This window comes from Varanus komodoensis, unplaced genomic scaffold (genome assembly GCF_004798865.1).
Source record: "Varanus komodoensis strain SLA01 unplaced genomic scaffold, ASM479886v1 scaffold5, whole genome shotgun sequence".
NCBI lineage: Eukaryota > Metazoa > Chordata > Lepidosauria > Squamata > Varanidae > Varanus > Varanus komodoensis.
Window position 1 is genome coordinate 364,988 of NW_025336087.1, and position 19,713 is coordinate 384,700.

General features: G+C 42.0%; 1 protein-coding gene across 2 annotated transcripts in view; it reads right to left on the reverse strand.

Moving 5' to 3' along the window:
• OXCT1 (3-oxoacid CoA-transferase 1) overlaps positions 1-19,713 on the reverse strand; it is a 58,676-nt gene that overhangs the window by 13,109 nt on the left and 25,854 nt on the right. For both annotated transcript variants that reach the window (XM_044445809.1, XM_044445810.1), the window contains 8 exons: positions 18,758-18,864; positions 14,952-15,012; positions 10,703-10,810; positions 6,466-6,580; positions 6,262-6,356; positions 6,089-6,137; positions 4,554-4,626; positions 3,795-3,870 (listed from right to left, as the gene is read on the reverse strand). In XM_044445809.1, the coding sequence (XP_044301744.1) occupies positions 3,795-3,870; positions 4,554-4,626; positions 6,089-6,137; positions 6,262-6,356; positions 6,466-6,580; positions 10,703-10,810; positions 14,952-15,012; positions 18,758-18,864 (684 nt within the window). The remainder of the gene's footprint in view (positions 1-3,794; positions 3,871-4,553; positions 4,627-6,088; positions 6,138-6,261; positions 6,357-6,465; positions 6,581-10,702; positions 10,811-14,951; positions 15,013-18,757; positions 18,865-19,713) is intronic.

Here is a 19,713-nt window from a genome sequence, read left to right on the forward strand (position 1 = left end):
TCTTAAAAGGCCCACCAACCAGCAGCCAGCACTACCATTTTGGTTCTCTCTTGGCTAAGGGTGCAAGCTAAGTCATGCAGAATATACTCCTCCACTGCACCAGGCCTGATTCTCTACAGGGAACTGTTGAATGGTTTGAGTTCACACTACTTACTTCTTCCATTCCTAACTAGATCAGGCATTGCTCCTTTTGCCACTGAAAGGGTTCTCTTGGGCCAAGAAATTGCTCAGAAGCTTCCCCACAACAATGGATCTAGCCTTGAAGACCTTTACATAGCACTGGCTTCATCATATGCCAGTGAGAGGGCCTCACAATCAAGCAAGCCTGTTTAGTCTTGTGGTGGCTACTTAGGAATTGCTAAACAAGAAAGAATGCATCTCCACAAAATAGCACATGGATATGCTAATGTGTATGGTTTAAATAGAAACACAGGGCATCTTGTTGTAGTGCAAAGGACTATGGCCAGGTGACCTGTGACCTGCCTGTCCAGTCTGCTGCCCACGTGCTACTTGCAGGTGAACTGCAGTTCTTACAGTTCCTTATCTTTAAACTGGAATTAGTCAGGAGAACCTTGCAAATAGATGGTTTCAAATGGGGGACAATCTCCTGGCAGCTCTACAAATAGAGGACTATTGTAAAAGAAAACACATCATTCTGTAAGAAGTAGTTAGCTTTGCAATGTGTAGAAGTATCCAAAAAGGAGTTAAAATAAGAGCTTATTTATACTTTCCTTCTGTGGAAGAAACTTAAAAGGCTTAAAAATAACTGCACAAAAACCAGTGCTCAGCAATATGTTATTTTTCAGGATTAGAAATAATTAAAGTTGTCAACAACTAACTGACTGTAAGAAGGCATTGAACAATTTCCTATACAGCATTTTCTGTAAAGCTTAAAGAACATTAATATCCACTGACCAATATTACAGCTTGAGATGATGATGATAATAATAAAAAATGATAGCAACCCCACATATTCCAGTACTTTATTTTCCATTTCCTCAATAAAAAGTACATGGCTGGATATAACCCAAAGATGGATTGCTTTTGAAATATATTTGGTCTGTCATTTTTCCCCATTGACTAGCAGCTGCAAAATGGTGTAATTACAAAATTATTGTCATCATACTGCCATTTCAGCCAGCTAGATTAGATTTGAAAGAAGGGAAAGTGAGAGAAAAGGGGAAAGAAGAAACCAAGGAGCATTACCAAAGAATGCTAGGAAATGATTTTGCGGGGTGGGGGTGGGGGTCCCTTCAGTAGAAAGAATAAAAGAAACCACAGAGTGACTAGTTAAGCTTCCTTTAAATGAGATACAGAAAATCTACACAGGCCAGTTGAACATGTGCAGTCAAAACTTCAGCTAAGATGGCCACCATTTTTGACACCATCACCCTTTTCTCTGAAGCTGTCAGAACAACCCTGCTTTTCAACCTGCAGACATTCGCAGACACCTAGGTGCATCCCTGACAACTCAGCTTGCCACAATTTACAGAACTGAGCTGCAGATATGAGCAAAACGGGCATTTCTGCTATTTGCATTCCTTTGGACAAAAAGACAACGCACAGTTCAATTTTGAAATACATCCTTTACCACAGAAGTGTTGAACCTCAAAGCTGGCCCTTCCTGGGTGTCCCAGAGGATCACACCTCCCCTACACTCTTCCCAGCCTGCTGCTTATGTGGCAGTTTCTTGGCCTTTTAATGTTTTCCTCCCAATCTTTAAAAGGTGAAAATACCTCTGCTAAAGCTTAGTTCCTGGCAAAAGGAAGATCACAGTAAAATACACCAGTTGTTTTGGTACTTTGGCCCTGCTCCCTTTGCCTTCAGACCCACTTCTCGAATGCAATGCCTGAGAACTGGGTCCAACAAATTATGTTGACCTTAGGCTGAATTACTAGATACCCCTGCTCTAGTAGGAGCATCTGCTCGATCTGTGTAAAACCTCAAAAGTGCTGCATGCAGGTACCCTATAGCCAGAGGTGGTGGCTACAGGTCAAAACCTGGAAAAGTTCTTGGGAGGGAATGGAACCTATCTGCATGAAACTTACCTTTACCTTGTTACCTTTTGTACAGACTCTTTTTCCTCCCGCTAAGCTTTTATGCTTTCAGCCACCTGAGGAGGGGAAAAGCCTCCTGTTTTTGCTACTGATCACCCACTGGAAGTGAGAACTGCTTGCTGAGCTAGCACAAGTCTCCTGGAGAACTACTAGTAAATCCTCGTAGATCTACCTAACCTGACCTACCACTTACTTCCTCTCACTCCAGGACTCCTTTAGTTACACTGAAGCTGGAACAAAGCATAGTGCAGATCACTTCCCCGATGTGCTCCCAGCAAATATACTCATGAAAAGATGAATTGGAGAACCAGTTTATGCATGACAACTTTTTCCCCATATAAAGCAATTGGAGAGCCAACACACACATGAAAATTCATACATGCAGGCACTGGATTTCCAATTAACAAATGTGCATCACCCTAAAAACTAATGCCAGCATTGCCTCAAAGTGGAAAGCTGCTTAGCCTGGAAAAACAAGCTAGCCGAGTATGTAACAATGGCAAGGCTAACTAGTTGTTTCAACAGAAGACCAGCTGAAGAATGTACTCAAAGATGGAAGGCTTAATATGAACAATATAAATAATGGTTAAAGAAAATATAATTCTTATAAATGTTTGTGATTACTATTCATTACCAAGGCAACGTTACAATGTATAAATAACTGTATAGGCTAGATAAATATATGACTGAGAAGTGAATTGGTGGGATAGGAAAGTGGTTGATAGAGATCTTTGTTTATTGTAAATGTGTTTAAAAGAGGAGTTGCTTGTTAAATCCTTAGAACAACCTTGGGCTTTCTTCTTTTTCCCTCTACTATGTTTCCTGAAAACAAATAAAGATTTGCCAAAAAAAAAAAAAAAGCCATCTTTGCACATTTTCCTTGTTTTCCTAAACAAAGACTCTCTCAACACCTCTCCATAGCAATTTTATTACTTCTTAACTATATTACTATGATATATGAACTTTGGAAGTTTAAGGTCTTTTAAAAGAGCACTGCAAAGATTAATCGAAAGAGGTCAGAAAGGTCTCTGTCTGTCTCTCTGGAAAGCTATTGTCAAGAGTAGACAGACTCATGATCTGATTATTAAGACTGCTTTGATAATAAGATTTTGCCCAGGATAAACTACCAGAGGCACACATTTTGTAAAAATAGTTTCAGAATATAAGAGCTGTAGATAAGAACTGATAGCAATTTTCAGTATATTCATATGCTAACTACAGGATTTCTCCCAGATTTATTCTTTAGGATTTATCATCTGCTAGCCTCAGGGCATCCATCACTGGTTCAGTGGTTTATTCACCACTGCATCAAATCAGCAACGCCAGTGTTTATGATACTGATATTCATAAACCCCAAGGAAATGTCATCCCTCACTTTTAACCTCTCCTTAACCTCCAGCTTCTCTACTCTTAAAGTGTGATTTTCAGTGGCTTAGGACTATTTTCCCACTATAAGATATCATTACAGAAAAAAACCACAGTATCATTTCCCATGCTTCTCTTTCAATCCTGCAAACTTTTTTTTCCCCAAGAAGGTAATATAATTCATAGTACTATGTACTTCATGAAGCTATTCCAGGCTAATTAAACAAATCACCAAAATCAAAACAAAACGTTTGCTGCTCTGCTTTTTCCAAAAAATACATTATGCCCTTCCAGCTAACATTTATAAATCACTTCAAATTAAATTAAGCATTGGTGAAAAGGAAAATTATTACACCTTTTCCATCTACTTACAGGAATCATCCAGTTGGCTAGATCACCATATTTAGACACCTGCATTGCTCCAAGCATAGTCAAATCAACATGTCCCCTGTTAAAACAGCAAATCAGAAAATCAACACACATCTGGAAGAAAAGAAACATCAAGAACTGTGGCACTCTCTCATTTCATCTGCATGCCTACTAAACATTATTAAATGGATAAATGCAGCTGGATAAACATGAGATGAATCCTACTGGGAATATGTTGCCAGGAACTCAGTGGACCAGACTGGTTAGCCAGAGATCAAATTTCCAACATGTGGAGTTTACAAAACACAAACACATCACAAAGCACACAATGGATTTGCTGCAGTAACACTGTCAGCCTCTTATCCTGTTCATATAACACAGGAGTTGACAGCATTAGGACTCCAGGGGCCAATTTCAACCTACAGGAGTCACAAATTGCAATGGTAGCATAGAAAGTCCCAAATAAATAAATGGTAAATAAATAATTTTAGCTTGAAACACCAGCAAATACGGCTACAGTGGTCTGCGGGATATATTACAAAGGATTTGCAGCAACAAGTGTTAGAGCTAGGAGAGCTGACTGTTTTGAGCTCCCATATCCAGCTGCTAAATCTATTGAGTTCCAATATCCAGCTACTAATTGCATGGCTGCTTTGCAGAAGGTTGACAGATAGCCACTTTGCGATGGACTACTAATAAGTTCAACTACCAGCTGGGCTTGTGCTCTTGACATTTAGCAAATTAGATCTTTGCATCACGTACCCTCGAATCATTGCAAAAGATTCATCACTAGAGAAGTACGACGCGCCTGGAAGCACAGTGACTGTCTCTTTACCTATAGAAGAAACAGATGTGAAGCTTTAAGTGGCTAACTGGTCAAGGAAGCACCGAGTATTTATTATCTCTATTTTGAATGAACACATTTTTGATAGAAACAAACATTTATCCTGCAATGACAAGGGTCTGCCCATCTCCAAGTGCAATATTACAGTGGAGAAAGTTTAATAAGAGATCCTCATGGGGGTCCCAGAGAAAGAGACCATGTGGCATGCCTTTATACAAAGACCTTTAACATCAAATATGGTTGCACAGAAATGGAAAGCTTGTTTACAAACCAGGGTGTTGCAGTGCAAGCTGCTGGATCTCTTTCTGCCTGCAAACAGAATTCAATTTCAGAGAAGTCTGAGAGGTTCTGAATTCCAGCACTGGATGGGGCTGAAGATAAGAGGGTGGACCCAAAGGCAAAACATGAACAATCCCCAATACATTTTAGCTTAAAGTAGTTAAGTATCCAACTCAGTTGAGCTGTGGTGTCGGTGGAGGTTCCTGCACATTCCATGGACAGCGGGGATGATGAACAAGCAGGTGCTGGAGCATATTAAACCAGACGCGTCCCTGGTCGGCAAGATAACAAAGCTGAGACTCGCTTATTTTGGCCATGTTGTGTGATCAAGCTCATTAGAAAAAGGTATAATGCTTGGAATGCTCAGCGGCAAGAGAAAACCAGGTCGCCAAAGAGCAAGGTGGCTAGACTCCATCAAAGAGGATGCAGGGCAGAGCACAGTTCAGGTGTTTTATCTATGTTGTAAGCCGCCCCGAGGCTTCGGCGAATGGGGCGGCATAAAAATGTTTTAATTAATAAATAAATAAATAAATAAATGGTGAAAGGGGTGTCATTGGATCAAAAAGTGTGGTGAGATTTGGCCCATAGGATCGCTTATAGTCAGACATGACTGAACAGCTGAATGTGAACAGGAACATGAGTTAAGCATAAGGAGAGGCATTTCAACCTTTTAGATGGAGGGAGGGGATACTGTATGCCAAAGTTAGGAAACCACTAAATGATTGGCTATAGCCCACCAAAGAAGGGACCTAACTTAAAAATTCTTATCAGAAGTGAAGCAAATTGAAAAAACATGAGGCTCTTATCCTAACCAACCTCAATATTTTGTTGGGAGGATAAAGGGGGCAGTTGTGTATATGTCAGGACTCAGGGGTCAGACCTACAACCATGGGAAAGATGTAAGATCACCACAGAGGGGAAGAATAAAAATGTCCCCAGAAGGACACTCCAAGACTCTTCTCAGACAGAAGCCTTGGCCAGGGGAGAACTGCATCCTCATCCCCTAGAGATAACATCCTGAACAAGCCTCTCCGCAGCTCCTACTAACTTGAACCCCTACTCCGTTTTGCTGGCTCTCCATGTGGACACCACGTAGAACAGGGCCGTACAGTTCACTAAATTAACTAAAGGAAGGGCAGGATTGAATTTTGAAGGACAGACTAAACAGATTTACCTGCATTGATGAGGTCCGCGTCAACTTCATCTTCAGTTGGATAGGGGCCCTAGTTTAAAATACATGTATACTGAATCAACCGTCCAGGCAAGCATTTTAAGAGTATCCTGCATAAGTGCTCCTCCCTCCCTTTATTGCTGTTTTTTACAGAACAGCATCTGTAGTACTCTTACCAAGCCAAGAACTCCATTTTCACTCTGTAGATGAACGGTGATGTCAGGACTAATGAAGTTGCTGGCAAGCAGTGGAATGCCAATACCAAGGTTAGCTTAAGAGATTTCGTTAAGGTTCAACTCATCCTTTTCAGAACTTTATTCATGCATCTGTGCCTTCAAACAGAGAACAATGCAAGGACTCTCAGCATAGACAAAGGATACCATACATGCCATCCTCAAATTCAAGAGCTGCTCTCCTTATGATCCTCTCCCTCACATTATCACCGGCTGTCTTCTTTTTGCTTTGGGTATCTTCAGTTTTGCGGAGAGATAATCGCTAGAAAAGAGAGAGAGAGAAAATGCTGACATCTGTTGTATCCTTTCATGGGACACTAGGGATGGATATATATCTCAGTCCTTATACAAACTGACATTTATTTACATCCAAGACAGGTTTCAGGCGATTTGAAGTTGTAAGAGACACAGTTAAGTTGGGCTAGGCTGATTTAGCAACAAAACAGTTAAGTAATTCTTGACCTAAGAGTTTTACAAGCCAGCCCCCATCTATTTAAATGAACAACTTCGTTTACTTGAAATGTGGTAGGATGGCCCTGATGCATTTGGCCGCTTTGCCAACAAGTGGGGCACTGGACATCTACTCTCAAAACCTTCCCTGGCAGCACCACTTCATTGTACAGGATCTCCTGCTGAGGTCTGATTATTCAGACTAGCTTTCCCCAACCTGGTGTCCTCCAGATATTTGGACCACCATTCCAGAATTCCTGACTTTCACCATGTTGGCTAGAACCGATGAGCATTAGCCCAAAACAACTAGAGAGCATCAGGCTGGGGAAGGCTAGTATCAGCTCTACCACTCTACATGTGCCCAGTTAGCTCATCCATCTAAATTTGTTTGTCCCCAACTAGGTAGACAAACTTCCAGTTTCATTTACTATTTGACAATACAAACCCCTACCATGGGCCTTGGTTCCACATCAAAAAAATCAAAGAATAACCATTTGTTCTCAGAAAACGATGAGACAGACCATAGAGACTGCCTACTATTTGTTCTGCATACCAAACATATTTGTCTCTGCTATGTTTCGTATGGATCATTTTTGTTATTAAGACCACACATCTGTGTTTCTTAAAGCCTTTAAAAACTGCTCCTAAAGTGGACATTAAACCTTTCCAAACTACTACTGCTGCGCCTTGGGTGCTGGAGCAATCCCAGGGGAAAATCCAGCTCTCGTGGCTGCAACAGCTCCCCACTCCTCCAGCAGCCCAGTATGTTCTACTTTGACTGGCCAGGGGCAACCTAGGACTCAGGCAGGGGTCTTTCGTATTTCCTATTCCGCAATCTTTCTAACCAGAAATGCAGGCGCTTTAGCAGAGACTTTCTGCTTGCACTGCTCCCAACAGCAAAAGTCCCTCCCAACTAGACTGCTGTTTATCCATCCCTTGGGCTAATGGACGATTAACTGCCTCATCTTTTTCCTTTTCTGTCTGCAGCAGAACTACACTCACTAAGCAGTGCAAACAGGAAAACTGTTTTCCAGTTTCTGTTCCCTCAAAAGCGTTGCTCCAGGATGCCATCTGCAGTTATGAGCTTAGCACAGCATTCTCTTCCCCGTCTAGTCCAAAGAACACTGGCCTTCAGAGAGAGACTCTCAAACACTAGACTAGAAAAACACAGTCACCATGCTTGTTCTCGGAAAACGAAACGCCCCGGGAAACCTTTGCTAGTTTTCTATGACATGAGGAGGGGCTGAGCAGTGAATCTCAGCAGCAACCACAAAGGTAAGAGTCCTTCCAGGGTCAATGTGAAAAAGAACTTTAAACATGAATTAGACACAGCCCAGATAATCAATGGGATTTTTAAAATTATTTAGCCAAGCTGTCAATTTTGTCTTCTTCTGTAGCCAGCACTTGTGCTGGTGTACATCTACTTGGATTCACAGGCAGGCCAGATTAACATTCAGCAGCTTTCAGGTTTTAGTAGATTTGTGTTGGAAAAATAACTGGACTATGAATTGGTACAATAAGGAAAACCAAGTGTTTTGATGACAGCCAGCATGGGCCATGGACATCAGCTTCTTTAAAAGTGCTTCCACTTTAGACCAAATAAAATAAAATAATTTTGAATCCACCAATATCAGTTGAATAAAACACACCCAGTTAAAATCCCGGGGATGTGGATTGATGAAGCACATGATTAGAGAATCTCAGGCTCAGTGGGCCAAATCCAGGGTTCATCAGAGGGTCCCCAGGAAGCCCTATCCCATTCCCATAAACCACTGATTGCTTCCTGCCATTTGTGTAGCTTTCCCCTCATTCTGGGGAAGGGTTCCTGCCAAAACACTCTTAGCTAGTGAATCTTCCCAGTAACAGGTTCCACACAGGTGTAGCACCCATATCCATGATGCACAAAGAAGAACACTGGCCTTTTTGGTATTTCGGCTCCATCCACCACTGGAATGCTTCTTTAAAATGGAATTTGGCCCTCAGAGAGAAAAGGATTCAATACGCCTAATTTTACAGAGCAAATTTCCAACAGGAGTTGGAGTGGGGAAACTATACTTCTTGTTCCTGTCCTGCAGGCAGGAAAGAACTCCTTGGCCACAGCAACGGAGAGTGTTCCTACACGCACAACAAAACCGGGAGTGGAAATTAAGCAAGAGCCAGACTGTCACCATGACAATTGCTCCTGACTAGACTTGTTAAAACTACAGGGATGGGACTCTTGCATCTGCAGCTGTGGTATGTACCCAGACCCCAACACCTCTGCTACTTCTCAGTTTAGAGAAGAATTTCAATATCTTTGAAAGAGATATTTAATAAACGTTTAAATAGAAATTAGGTTTCCAGTTGATTGTTTTGCTCCTTCACCCACAGCCAGGCCAGATAAACAACTCTCATTATTCTTCTTTCAATATGATAAGAGCGTATCTTGCTTTTCCATGCACTCAAAAATAAATCTGTTTTATGCTGAATTCCTTGCCCAGCACTCTGATGGAAAACTGCATTATATCCAGTGCAATTTATGTTTGGAAAATGCAGTCAGAACCTCCTAGACAGATGCTATTTTTACAGTCTCTCTCTCTGCACACGAGCTCAATTCAGTAAATAGAGGAGCTTGTGGTTTCATTGCCTATTTGACAAGACAGATCCCTAGCAGGATTACAAAACTCAGCAGACCAAAATTAATCCCTACTGTAACTTTGGTCTAGACTATATAAAACACTTAAAATGAGACTGCAAAAAGTTTGTGTTGGAGTTGAATACAGAAGAGAGCTGGGGAAACAAAGAATAACAAAATTAGACTATAATATATATCGTCAGATCTTCTCCAAGAACCAAAGTATCTATTGGGAAAGGAGGCATTTTTGGAACAGATGCAGAGATCAGAATTTGTAATAAGGGAAATGGCTTTCAAGTCCTCTATCTTCCAGCAAAACTTTCCATGTTGACTTGTGTACGAAGGAAAACCCAGATGTTTGCTTTGTGGAACCCTTGTACCTCACAAAGGATTTTGGGGAATATTCTAGAAAGAACACTGTATTAATGGAGGATGCTAGCCCGCCATTTCTCCACCAGTACTGATCTTCTCATTGAATGACTCCTGCCAGCTCTTCAAGGAACCCCAGAATCTTTCACATGACCATTCAAAAACCATTTGTAGTTTTTAAAGGTTGGTCAAATAAGTGTAAGAAGAAAAACAAAGCCATCTTGTTTCCAATCTGCTATGAAGGGAAACCATCTAGTCATCAGACTCTTCAAATATTACAATAGACAAGGGCTGGGCAACTTGTAGGATGAAACATCTGGGGGCCACAACTCCAATTAGCCCTAGCCAATGTAGCCAATGGTGAGGGAACATGGAAGCTATAGGCCAAAACATCCAGAAGGCCACAAATTGCCCACTCCTGCTCTAGGACATCCAAATGACATTGTGTCTATAGCAGCAGAGAAGAGGTGCAAGGCCCAGGCAGGTCTGCAGAGTAAGTAGCCCAGTCGAAGGACATGGGGTGGTTGCACACATGAGACCCTGCCCCCCAATGTAACTATTTATCTCCACCAGCTGATTCCAGGGTCATTAGCCAGCTGCCTTCATTACAGAGATCATTAGACCTCAAGCATCAGCTCAGATGTGCCCAGCAAGTCTTTTCAAGGGACATTTTATGCAGTTGTGTCTACAGGGACTAGAGAATGAAAGTCTGGCATGATGATGGGGAAACTGAGGTGTTCTAAAATGCTAAAATGCTGAAGTCAAAAGAAGCTGGGCTAAGCAAGATTTTCTGTGCTTGGGGGCATGGCTTCAATGCCCTGCACAGCTTCGTATCCTTCCCCATGACTAGCAAAACCAGAATAAATTGTGCAAAATAAGAGAAATTACACAGATGTGCCTACACTGTATGACCAAACTCAAAGGATAGCTTGCAAACCCATTTCAACTTACCTCAATTCTTTTTTCAAACTTTCCCCCTTTGATGAGGCGATGGACATAGATCTTGGGGACATGAATATCTTCAGGGGCAAATGACCCTACATCAACAATTTCTTCTACCTAGGCAAGCAGGAAAAACAGGCAAGCTGGCATCAAAGGGTGTATGCTGTAGGATTCATACAAGGATTAGCAGAGTGGCACACTAGTCTTTCAGCTGGAGCAACAAGATGTTACAGTACCTCCAAGCTTTAGTGCGGGGTGAGCAAAATGCAGTCCAAAGCTGCACGTGGCTGCCTTGGGCCTCTAGTGCAGGCCCTGCCACCAATGATGCTTGAGAACAAACTATATTTGTCCCTTCAATTCTCCAAAGTTTGATGGCTAACCAGACTTACTTTGATTATGCCCCTGATGGGTTTTTGATCACATGAAAAGGAGAATGCAGCCTGTCTGGATGCAGGTGGCCCCCAGGCTGGCCAAACTTGCCCATCTGCTACTGTCTGCCAGCAGAATTGAAACTTTGTGGAACGGAATTCCCAACACCGCAGATCCCTCAGGCTGAAAAATGTCTTGGACCATCCTCCTGGAAGGCGATCTCACTGGAATCTCTGGTTACTTTCTACCCTCCTGAACAGTAGTCCATCTAAGTAGCCTGCTCTTCCCCAGTCCAATAGCTACCATTTTGACAATGAAGAGCAACTGGACCAAATTCTTGCTCACATACTTTCCTTCATACCACCTGCAATTTTAGGCTGGCAAAGAACTGAAATAATGCAACAGAATAACCCACCATGACTCAAGATGCATATTGCCACAGCACAGCCAGAGCATACCAATTTCCCACAGAAACTTCAAACAGCTTTGAGAAGCACCACGAAGGAAACAAGCATGCAGTTCCCAATTTGAAAGAAGCAAACAACCAAGCCTCATACTTTTGCAGAGGAGTACACAGCCGAAAACAGAAAAAATCAAAATTATTGTTTTCCAACTACCCACTGCATCCCACCCACCCATAGAACAAAACCCTTTAGCAGTCAAAAATAAAAATAAAATAATAAAACTAGCACTCTGTGAATGTTAAGAGTTTCCTATAGCCAAAATCTGAAAGAAAAACTTCACATCTTAGCTAAACAGTTGGATGAACTTGTCCAGTTAAGTGAATCTGGAATGCCCAGGTCCATATTTTTGCTTTGGCAAGATAATGTGCAAAGATTAACTCCAACTGATTACAGGCAGACCCCAAGTTATGAATGAGTTCTTTTCCTGAGAAAATGGAAATTCATATTTTAAGCTAAATCTGAATGTAAGTTGGATCGTGTATAGTTAGCCTTACACATTCATGCGAATTTGGGGTGCAGGGCCCCCATTAGAGTGGAAAAACCATGAATAGCTCTACCCCTCCCCCCACCCAAACTTACCAGTACTTCCCCCTTTGCAGCAAGGAAATGCCAAATTTTCCAACACCAGATGGGTGGGACAGGAAGGCATGCTTTGGGGGCCTCCCTCTCTCCCCTTTCACTTCCTCTCTCTCCACAGTGATGAAAATTTTCTGCAGTATTTTTAAAAACTAATAGACTGCATGGCAATTGTCTGAACCCTAACCTGAAGGAAGCAAGGCCACTTCACAGACTATAATTTGAAGATGGTTTCTTTCCAGTAGTCAAGTTAAGATTAATTACTCAATTTCAACTGAATTCAAACAAGATGGTAAGCAGCATGATTGATATAAAAGTGAAGTAAAACCTTTCAAACTCCTCCTTGTGACCATGCCAGAGGAGGTAGGGATGACTTTACAAGCCTAGGACAAAGCTACACTCATTCTCATAATGGTAAACTGTGTTTCAGGATTTGGGCTGAATCAGCCCTTGAAGTAGTCAGTTTAACTGTTCAGGGCCTAGAAACATCTCATTCTAACACTTCCACCCTGGAAAACATTTCATGAAGATTCCAACACTGATTGTCAAGCCAATGATCTGTCATAAACACTGCCATCATTCTGATGTTGTATTTTATGTAACAATTTTAGTGTTTGTTTGCTATAGAAGGTTAGGAACCCTTTGGGGTTGATCAGTAAAGAAAACAGAATGGGAAAATGTGTTTTATCTACAGAAAATGCAAAGCTAAACTGAGCTGATAGCATATGATCTACAACCTCAGCTTTGTTAACACTGTTGTGCTAAGATAGATATGCTGGTTTAGGCAGGGTACCGTGTTGGCTCTCTGCATTTCTAGCAGTCTTTTCAAGGTTATTTCAGCAGGGGTTGAAAATATCCTCCTTTAAACCTTGGAAAACGTGGGACATGGGCACATCCCAGAATCCTACCTTGCAAAGTAAAATCAGAATTAAGAAAATGCAAGAGCTAAGGCTTTTCATTATAAGTGTACATTTATAAGCATGCCCGTTTCTCTCTATTAACAATAAAAACAAATGCCAAATGCTAAGTGACTAATGGATCCTGTTCATTTCTGTCCCATATTGTAATGAGGTCCACTGTATCTGAAATAAAAAAATGATAATGGATTCGAAGTTTTGTTGCGAAGCAACCACGAGTCCATTGTAGGGTTTTTAATGACATTTACTTAATTAGTTATGTGTGACAGAGCATTTCTGCATGCAATTCTAACTGTTCCCACCTTCCCAGCCATGTTTCTTTTCCTTGTTATCCCCAAAGTCATCTGACAGCCCTGAATACTCCAAAATCAAAGAAAATTTAGACCTGTACCAATCTAGCTTCTTTCTTTGGCAAGAAAATTTTTCATTTAAAAAGTACACTATGAATGGAAAGGAAAAAACATCTGAATAGACTATGAAAAAGGAGGAAGAGAAAGAGGCAAATGTAGCAGAGATGTGGTAACATATGAAGTTCCTTTATATCAAGATGGAACATCATTGGCCAATACAGCTAATATTGCTCAGTTCAAGCAGAAATAATTACTCGGGATCTGAATGAGTGTGTCCTCCACAGTTCTACTTTCCAACATCCCTTTTAAAACTGGTAATGCCAGGAGGTCAAGGGGGAGAGAGCCAGGCTCCCTACATTCCTCATTCTCATGCTAGATGTTGACCTCCGAGCTGATTTTAACAGATAGCATGCTGTGTAAAACTGATACAGAAAATTCTGTTCATCTTTGTTCCCCAAAAGGAAGTCTGCTTGGGGCCTAGCTTTCAGAAGGCTAGTCGGAGAATCTTGCCTTTGACTTGGTGATCTCACAAAATCGAATATATTGCTTTCCATGCTGTTCCTTGTATTGATCAGCAAAAGGGTTATAAACATTCTGAGCAAACAAATACTTTAAAAAGGACAGAAAATGGTATGTTAAAAAGTCGACAGTGTTCACTACAGATCATCAGCTTGATTCAAGTCATTTGAACTTTCATGAAATCCTTCAATTTTCCCGGCCTGCAAAGGGAATCTGGCAATTTAAAGGATAGTTTAGACATAACACTAGTTTGCAATCACAAGAACTATGTTGCGGCTCTTCACACTGCAGGCCCTGTGCCACACAACCAAATGCTTATCCACAAACCTCCACACAGAAAAGTAGCATGTGTGAGACTAGAAAAGGGAAACTACTTCCACACAGAAAAAAAAATGTCAGCAAGAAAAGTTCTAGCAGGGCTTTCTTGAAGAAATGAAAGCTTTCTACCTGAAGGGAGAGTTCTGCAAGTGGAACACTAAGCCACGTGGACCTCCACTCTTTGTGCCCTGCTGTCCCAGAGGCCTACGTGGACCTCGGCCTAGTTTCCTACGGACTTCAACCTACTTTCCAAAGTCCAGCCACTTTGACTCACGCTCTGACCCTGCTCACTGCTGGAAGGAAAGAGGCTAAAGCTTTTGACCAAGGCAATGCAGAACTTGCCAAGAAAAGAGCTCCTTCCTGCACTGTGTCAGAAGAGCTCTGACCTGGGCTGAACCCAAGGCCTTTCTCAGCTACTCTTGCAAACTAGTGTTTGGTTTTTATGGTTCAACAAGTGACACAGCAGCCATTCATGATTCCATTCCTGCTGTAATGAAGGCACTACCAACAACTCCCCACTGTTATCAATGGTTTGTTACCAATTATGTATGTGTATCTTCTAATAATGTTCTCTGAGCTGTTAACATCCTACCAAAAGAAAGCAAAGAACACACACGCTCACACAAATAGGGAATTTACTCTCCCCAGCTGAAGTGAAGGCAGCATTTGTGAAAAAGAGGGTTCACTCTTAGGTAGAATATATGAACAGCTCTTTAACAATAAACATATACCTGGTCTAGCTTACCTCTACCACAGTTGTTCTGGCAGCTTTGCACATGGGCTGGTTAAAATTTCTTGCAGTTTTCCTATTTGAGAAAGAAAAGGGGTTGGAGAAGAGTGAAAAAGTAAAAAAAAAAAAAATGAGAATATATGAGAATTCAGGCTGTTGTAGTATACTCTTGCAACATCAGAAACAACATTAGGTCACTTTAACAGAACCAGGCACAAATCTATGCATGTTTAGATGGAAAAAGTCCTACGACTCCCAGTATTCCCCAGCCAGCATGCTGTAGGCCCTTTTTTGCCTAAAGAAACACAGAACTGCACCTGCAGAGAATAAATATTATTAGGCCATGTGGACCAGGAGTTGCTGTCCAACACACCAGGCAGGTTGGCAAAGGCTGCTATTGGAAGTTTTATTTTTATTTATATGTACAATATATAGGTAATATTATACAGTATAATATTAAAAGAACTGTGTTGCTGGAACAGGTTTAAGGAATATATGTATACAGCAAACTACAAAGAGTTTTTCATGCTGAGCGTGGGAAGAAGAAGTGCTTTAAAAGAAAAGAAGCAAGACCAACAATGCAATCCTATACATGCCAACTCTGATACAAGTCCTATTGAACTCAATGGAAGTTCTTCCTAGGTAAATGGGCAGGTGATTGTAGCCTACAGGTCCTATTTCACAGTCAAGGCAGATTTTAAGCTTTTGGGGGGTTCTCTGCAACTGTGAAACTTTAACCTGTGATGGGGAGCAACAAGACATAATAATTTGATGAGCTACACAGAACAGGAAGGCTTAATACCTGCATTTAAGATTTTCCTCTTACCTAGAGAGCAAGTAAGATTTTTCCTTCTAGAATTTCTGCATTTTCCTTTCAAGCTACTGAAGAGAGATGTTACTCCAAAATGTGTGGTTTCTACTATGGCTCAACACCAGAATCTTCACAGGAGACAGCAAAAATCTGCGCTCTGCTCAAGACAGGATTACATCTCAAGGGCTTAAAAAGATTTCTGTAGAACATTGGGTAAAACTTCTCAACAGTAGGACAGATTTGACAATGCAATCACTTATCTTAGGTTGTGGGGGGGTGTTCCTCCTGTACTGTGAGCCTTGAACAGATGCCTGCAAAGCCTCTGTGATTTCTTGCACTGAGCAGGGAGTTCAACTGGATGGCCTGCTGTATAAGCTGGCAGTGTATTGCTTCTTGTCCACCTAGTTTTAGGCCTCTTGGCAAGGAGAATGGACAGACACAGAGCATCATGGGAAATTATGAGCAAGTACAGGCTCATCAGGCTTGTTAACCAGCTTCCCTTATTCCCATCAACCACAGCATGACCTTGTTCACTTTCTGTCGTGGGAGTGCTGAGCACCACATACTTTTAATGCACATGCAATTGGCTGAAAGCAAGGCAGGGTATGTAAAGTGGGCAATTCACCCAGCCCCTCCTTGGGCCAGCAGGCTGTGTTGTTATCTGTTCATCTGTTCCGGCCGATGGGAGCCTCACTGATTCCTTGCTGTTACTGAGAGCCTGCTAGCACTGCAAGTTACTCAATGAAAATCTCCTTGTGAGCTAACCCAGAGCTTGCATAACATTATCTTGGGATTCTGGCAATGCCTGAGCCCACTGCAGGGGGCTACACCCACCCTGTGTGCTGCAATGGTTAGAGTAGCAGAGTGGGACCCAGGAGATATGGGGTCTAGTCCCCTCTCAACCATGAAGCTCCCTGGGTGACTCTGGCACAGCCACTCTTAACAGAACCTACTTAACAGAGACAGGGTTGTCGTGAGAATAAAATGGAGATGAGGGGGAGGATTTACAAGCTGCCTCAGGGTTCCTTACAGGAAAAGGTAAAACATTTTTGTTCAAGGATAGACTGGACATGCATGTGGTAGGCGTGTCATGAGCAGAGCCAGCTGGAGCCGGGGGTCAGACCAGATGGCCTCGGAGGCCCCTTTAGACTCGCGCTGTTTCTATGTTTCTATAAATATAACAAACAAAACAAAAACACCTGCTATGTTTTTATGATTCTTTGTGTACCCAGGACATATCCCTGGACTCCACTAATTTCCATTACTCAGAACCAATGGTAGAGCTAATTCCATGATTCCTTGGTTCACAGCTCTAGGTTTTAGTTTTGTAGAGTAACAGTGTGAATCAAGAAGGAAGTCCAGTGTAGGGGCTAAGAGCATGGGGCTGGACTCAGGCAATCTGGGTCCTAGTCCCCACCTAGCCCCAGAGCTCACTAGATGACTTTGGGCCAGGCACAGACACTCAGCCCAAACTACCTCACAGGGCTCACCCAGGTTCAAATCTCCACAGTCAGCCATGAAGCTCACCAGCTGACTTTGGGGCTTTCACTCTCACCTGATGTACTTCACAGGATAAAATGGAGAAGAGGAAGCTGAGGATCAGGCATGTTGCCTTGGGCTTCCTCCAAGGGGGAATACAAACATAGCGAACACTTTATTTAACTGTCTCTTGCTTGACGCTGTTCTGAAAAGCAACATCTTCACTGCATTCCTGGCAGAAGAATATTTAAGCTGTTTCTTTGCAAACAATCTCCAAGGTCTTCCTAACCTATTTTTTTTATCTATTTTAAACACTGCAGTCATACAGATGTGGAGTTTTCTGATAATGGGTCCTTGATGCTGTAAGCCTCAGCAGAGAAAATTCACAGTACTAATCAAACCAAAGAATGCTATTTTCTAGACAGTTCTCTCTCAATCCTTATGCAATGGAATGCTAGGCTTCTACTGTCCCCTACCGGTTATTTTGCTTTACCAAATTCTAAGTGAATTTGTGCTTTCGGTAAATTCAACATTTAGGTTAATTCAACACTTTGGATGAAACATTTTGAAAGCCCAATATGTCAAGTTCCCATGTCCTTTTTATTAATTATTTGGTGTACTTAAATTTCCGTTGTGTATGACAACCGGTGTAAAAGATTTTAAGCAGGCATTTTTCCAGAGATTGACATTCTTGTGGGATTTTGCAGGAGAGCGTATCTGGAATGTTTTTTAGGGCACAACACCCAGATTACAAAAAGTATTTGTATGTCTAAACATGCATAGAATTGCACTCTGTGGCCTACAACTCCCATCACCCTAGTGCTTGCTTGCTTGCTAGTTGCAAAGTCGTGTCTGACCCACTGCAACCCCATGGACAACATTCCTCCAGGCCTTCCTGTCCTCCACCATCCCTCAGAGTCCACCCAAGCCCACACCCACTGCCCCTGTGCCTCCATCCAGCCACCTCATCCTCTGCCATCCCCGTCTTCTTTTGCCATCAATTGATCCCAGCATCAGGGTCTGTCCCAATGAGTCCTCCCTTCTCATTAGCTGGCCAAAGTATTTGAGTTTCATCTTCAGTATCTGGCCTTCTAAAGAGCAGTCAGGATTGATCTTCTCTAAGACTAACCTGGACTTGCAGGAGTCTCCTCCAGCACCACAATTCAAAGCCTCAATCCTTTGCGCTCAGCCTTCCTTATGGTCCAACTTTCATAGCCATACATTGCAACTGGGAAAACCATAGCCTTGACTATACAAAGTTTTGTCAGCAGCATGATGTCTCTGCTTTTTAGGCATCGCCAGTAATGAGGGATGATGGGAACTGCAAAACATTGGGAACATAGGGAAGGCCACATGCCCACTTTTGAGCTATGAGAGAATAATACCAGTTGTGGCCCAGCAAGCTCTCATTGCCGTGAATTGCTGATCTTCTCAACCAGGTCATCCCAAAAAGTTTCTGAGATTTTCTGGAAAAACAGTTTGAAAGCTGTGGCTTGGAGAACACAGTATCTGCTCCATGAACATACTTTACCTGAAAATAATATTTCCAGCACGATCAGACTTCCATGCCTTCACTAGGGCAAAATCTCCTGTTATCGACCTTTCCATAATATAATGCCGACCATCAAACTCCCTCACCTAGAGGAAACAAGCAGATTAGAGGGACATGTAAAATATTTTCTCATTGAAAATAGTCTGCTCTCTTACTAGGATTTAAAAATTATTCTTTTTTCAGGTTGCTCTGCAAAGGGGTTAAAGAAGGTGAAAATAGCATGTCAAATCAAGTTCAATAGCTTGGTGTGTGGGTGCATATGCTGGGGGGAAAGAGAAAGAGAAACCCTGTAATTCACTCTGATGTACAGAAGTAAGATTACCACCACTAGCATCATCACCATTTGGTAGGCTGTTGGCAAGTTTTGTCAGGATCAGACTCTTTCCTGCACACTTTTTTTGCTGAGAGAACTGCAGCACTTGTCTATTGCTTAAAAGGGTGTTTTTGCCTAAAATGTGGTTTCAATTTCTTAATGTAATTGCATGACATTTTCTTCTTATATTCTATATTGTATTTGATTGTGTGTATTACTGTCATTCACCAGCCAGACAGTTTGCACTATTGGGTGGTATATAAATTAAAATACATACATACATAAGACAAGGACCAAGGATTCTTGAGATGGCCATGCTCCCTTCCCTCGAACCACCACTAATGTTGGTGGTTTCCCCACTTTTCCACAGTCCAGGTTTAAAGTGATTCCCTATCCTTAGAATTAAGAGAGCGATCTCTAGAAACTGTATGGATCATGTAGGGAAGAAGGCAGTCCCACTGGCATGAAGGATCTAAGCCATACAAACTAGGCAGAGGACACTAACAACAGACTTGTACACACATGCACACGCACTCCCTGCACCCAAATGCGCTGCAGAATAAAACCATGAACCCCTAACTTCAACTATACCATTTCTTGGTTGTGCAGATGGACCTCTGTG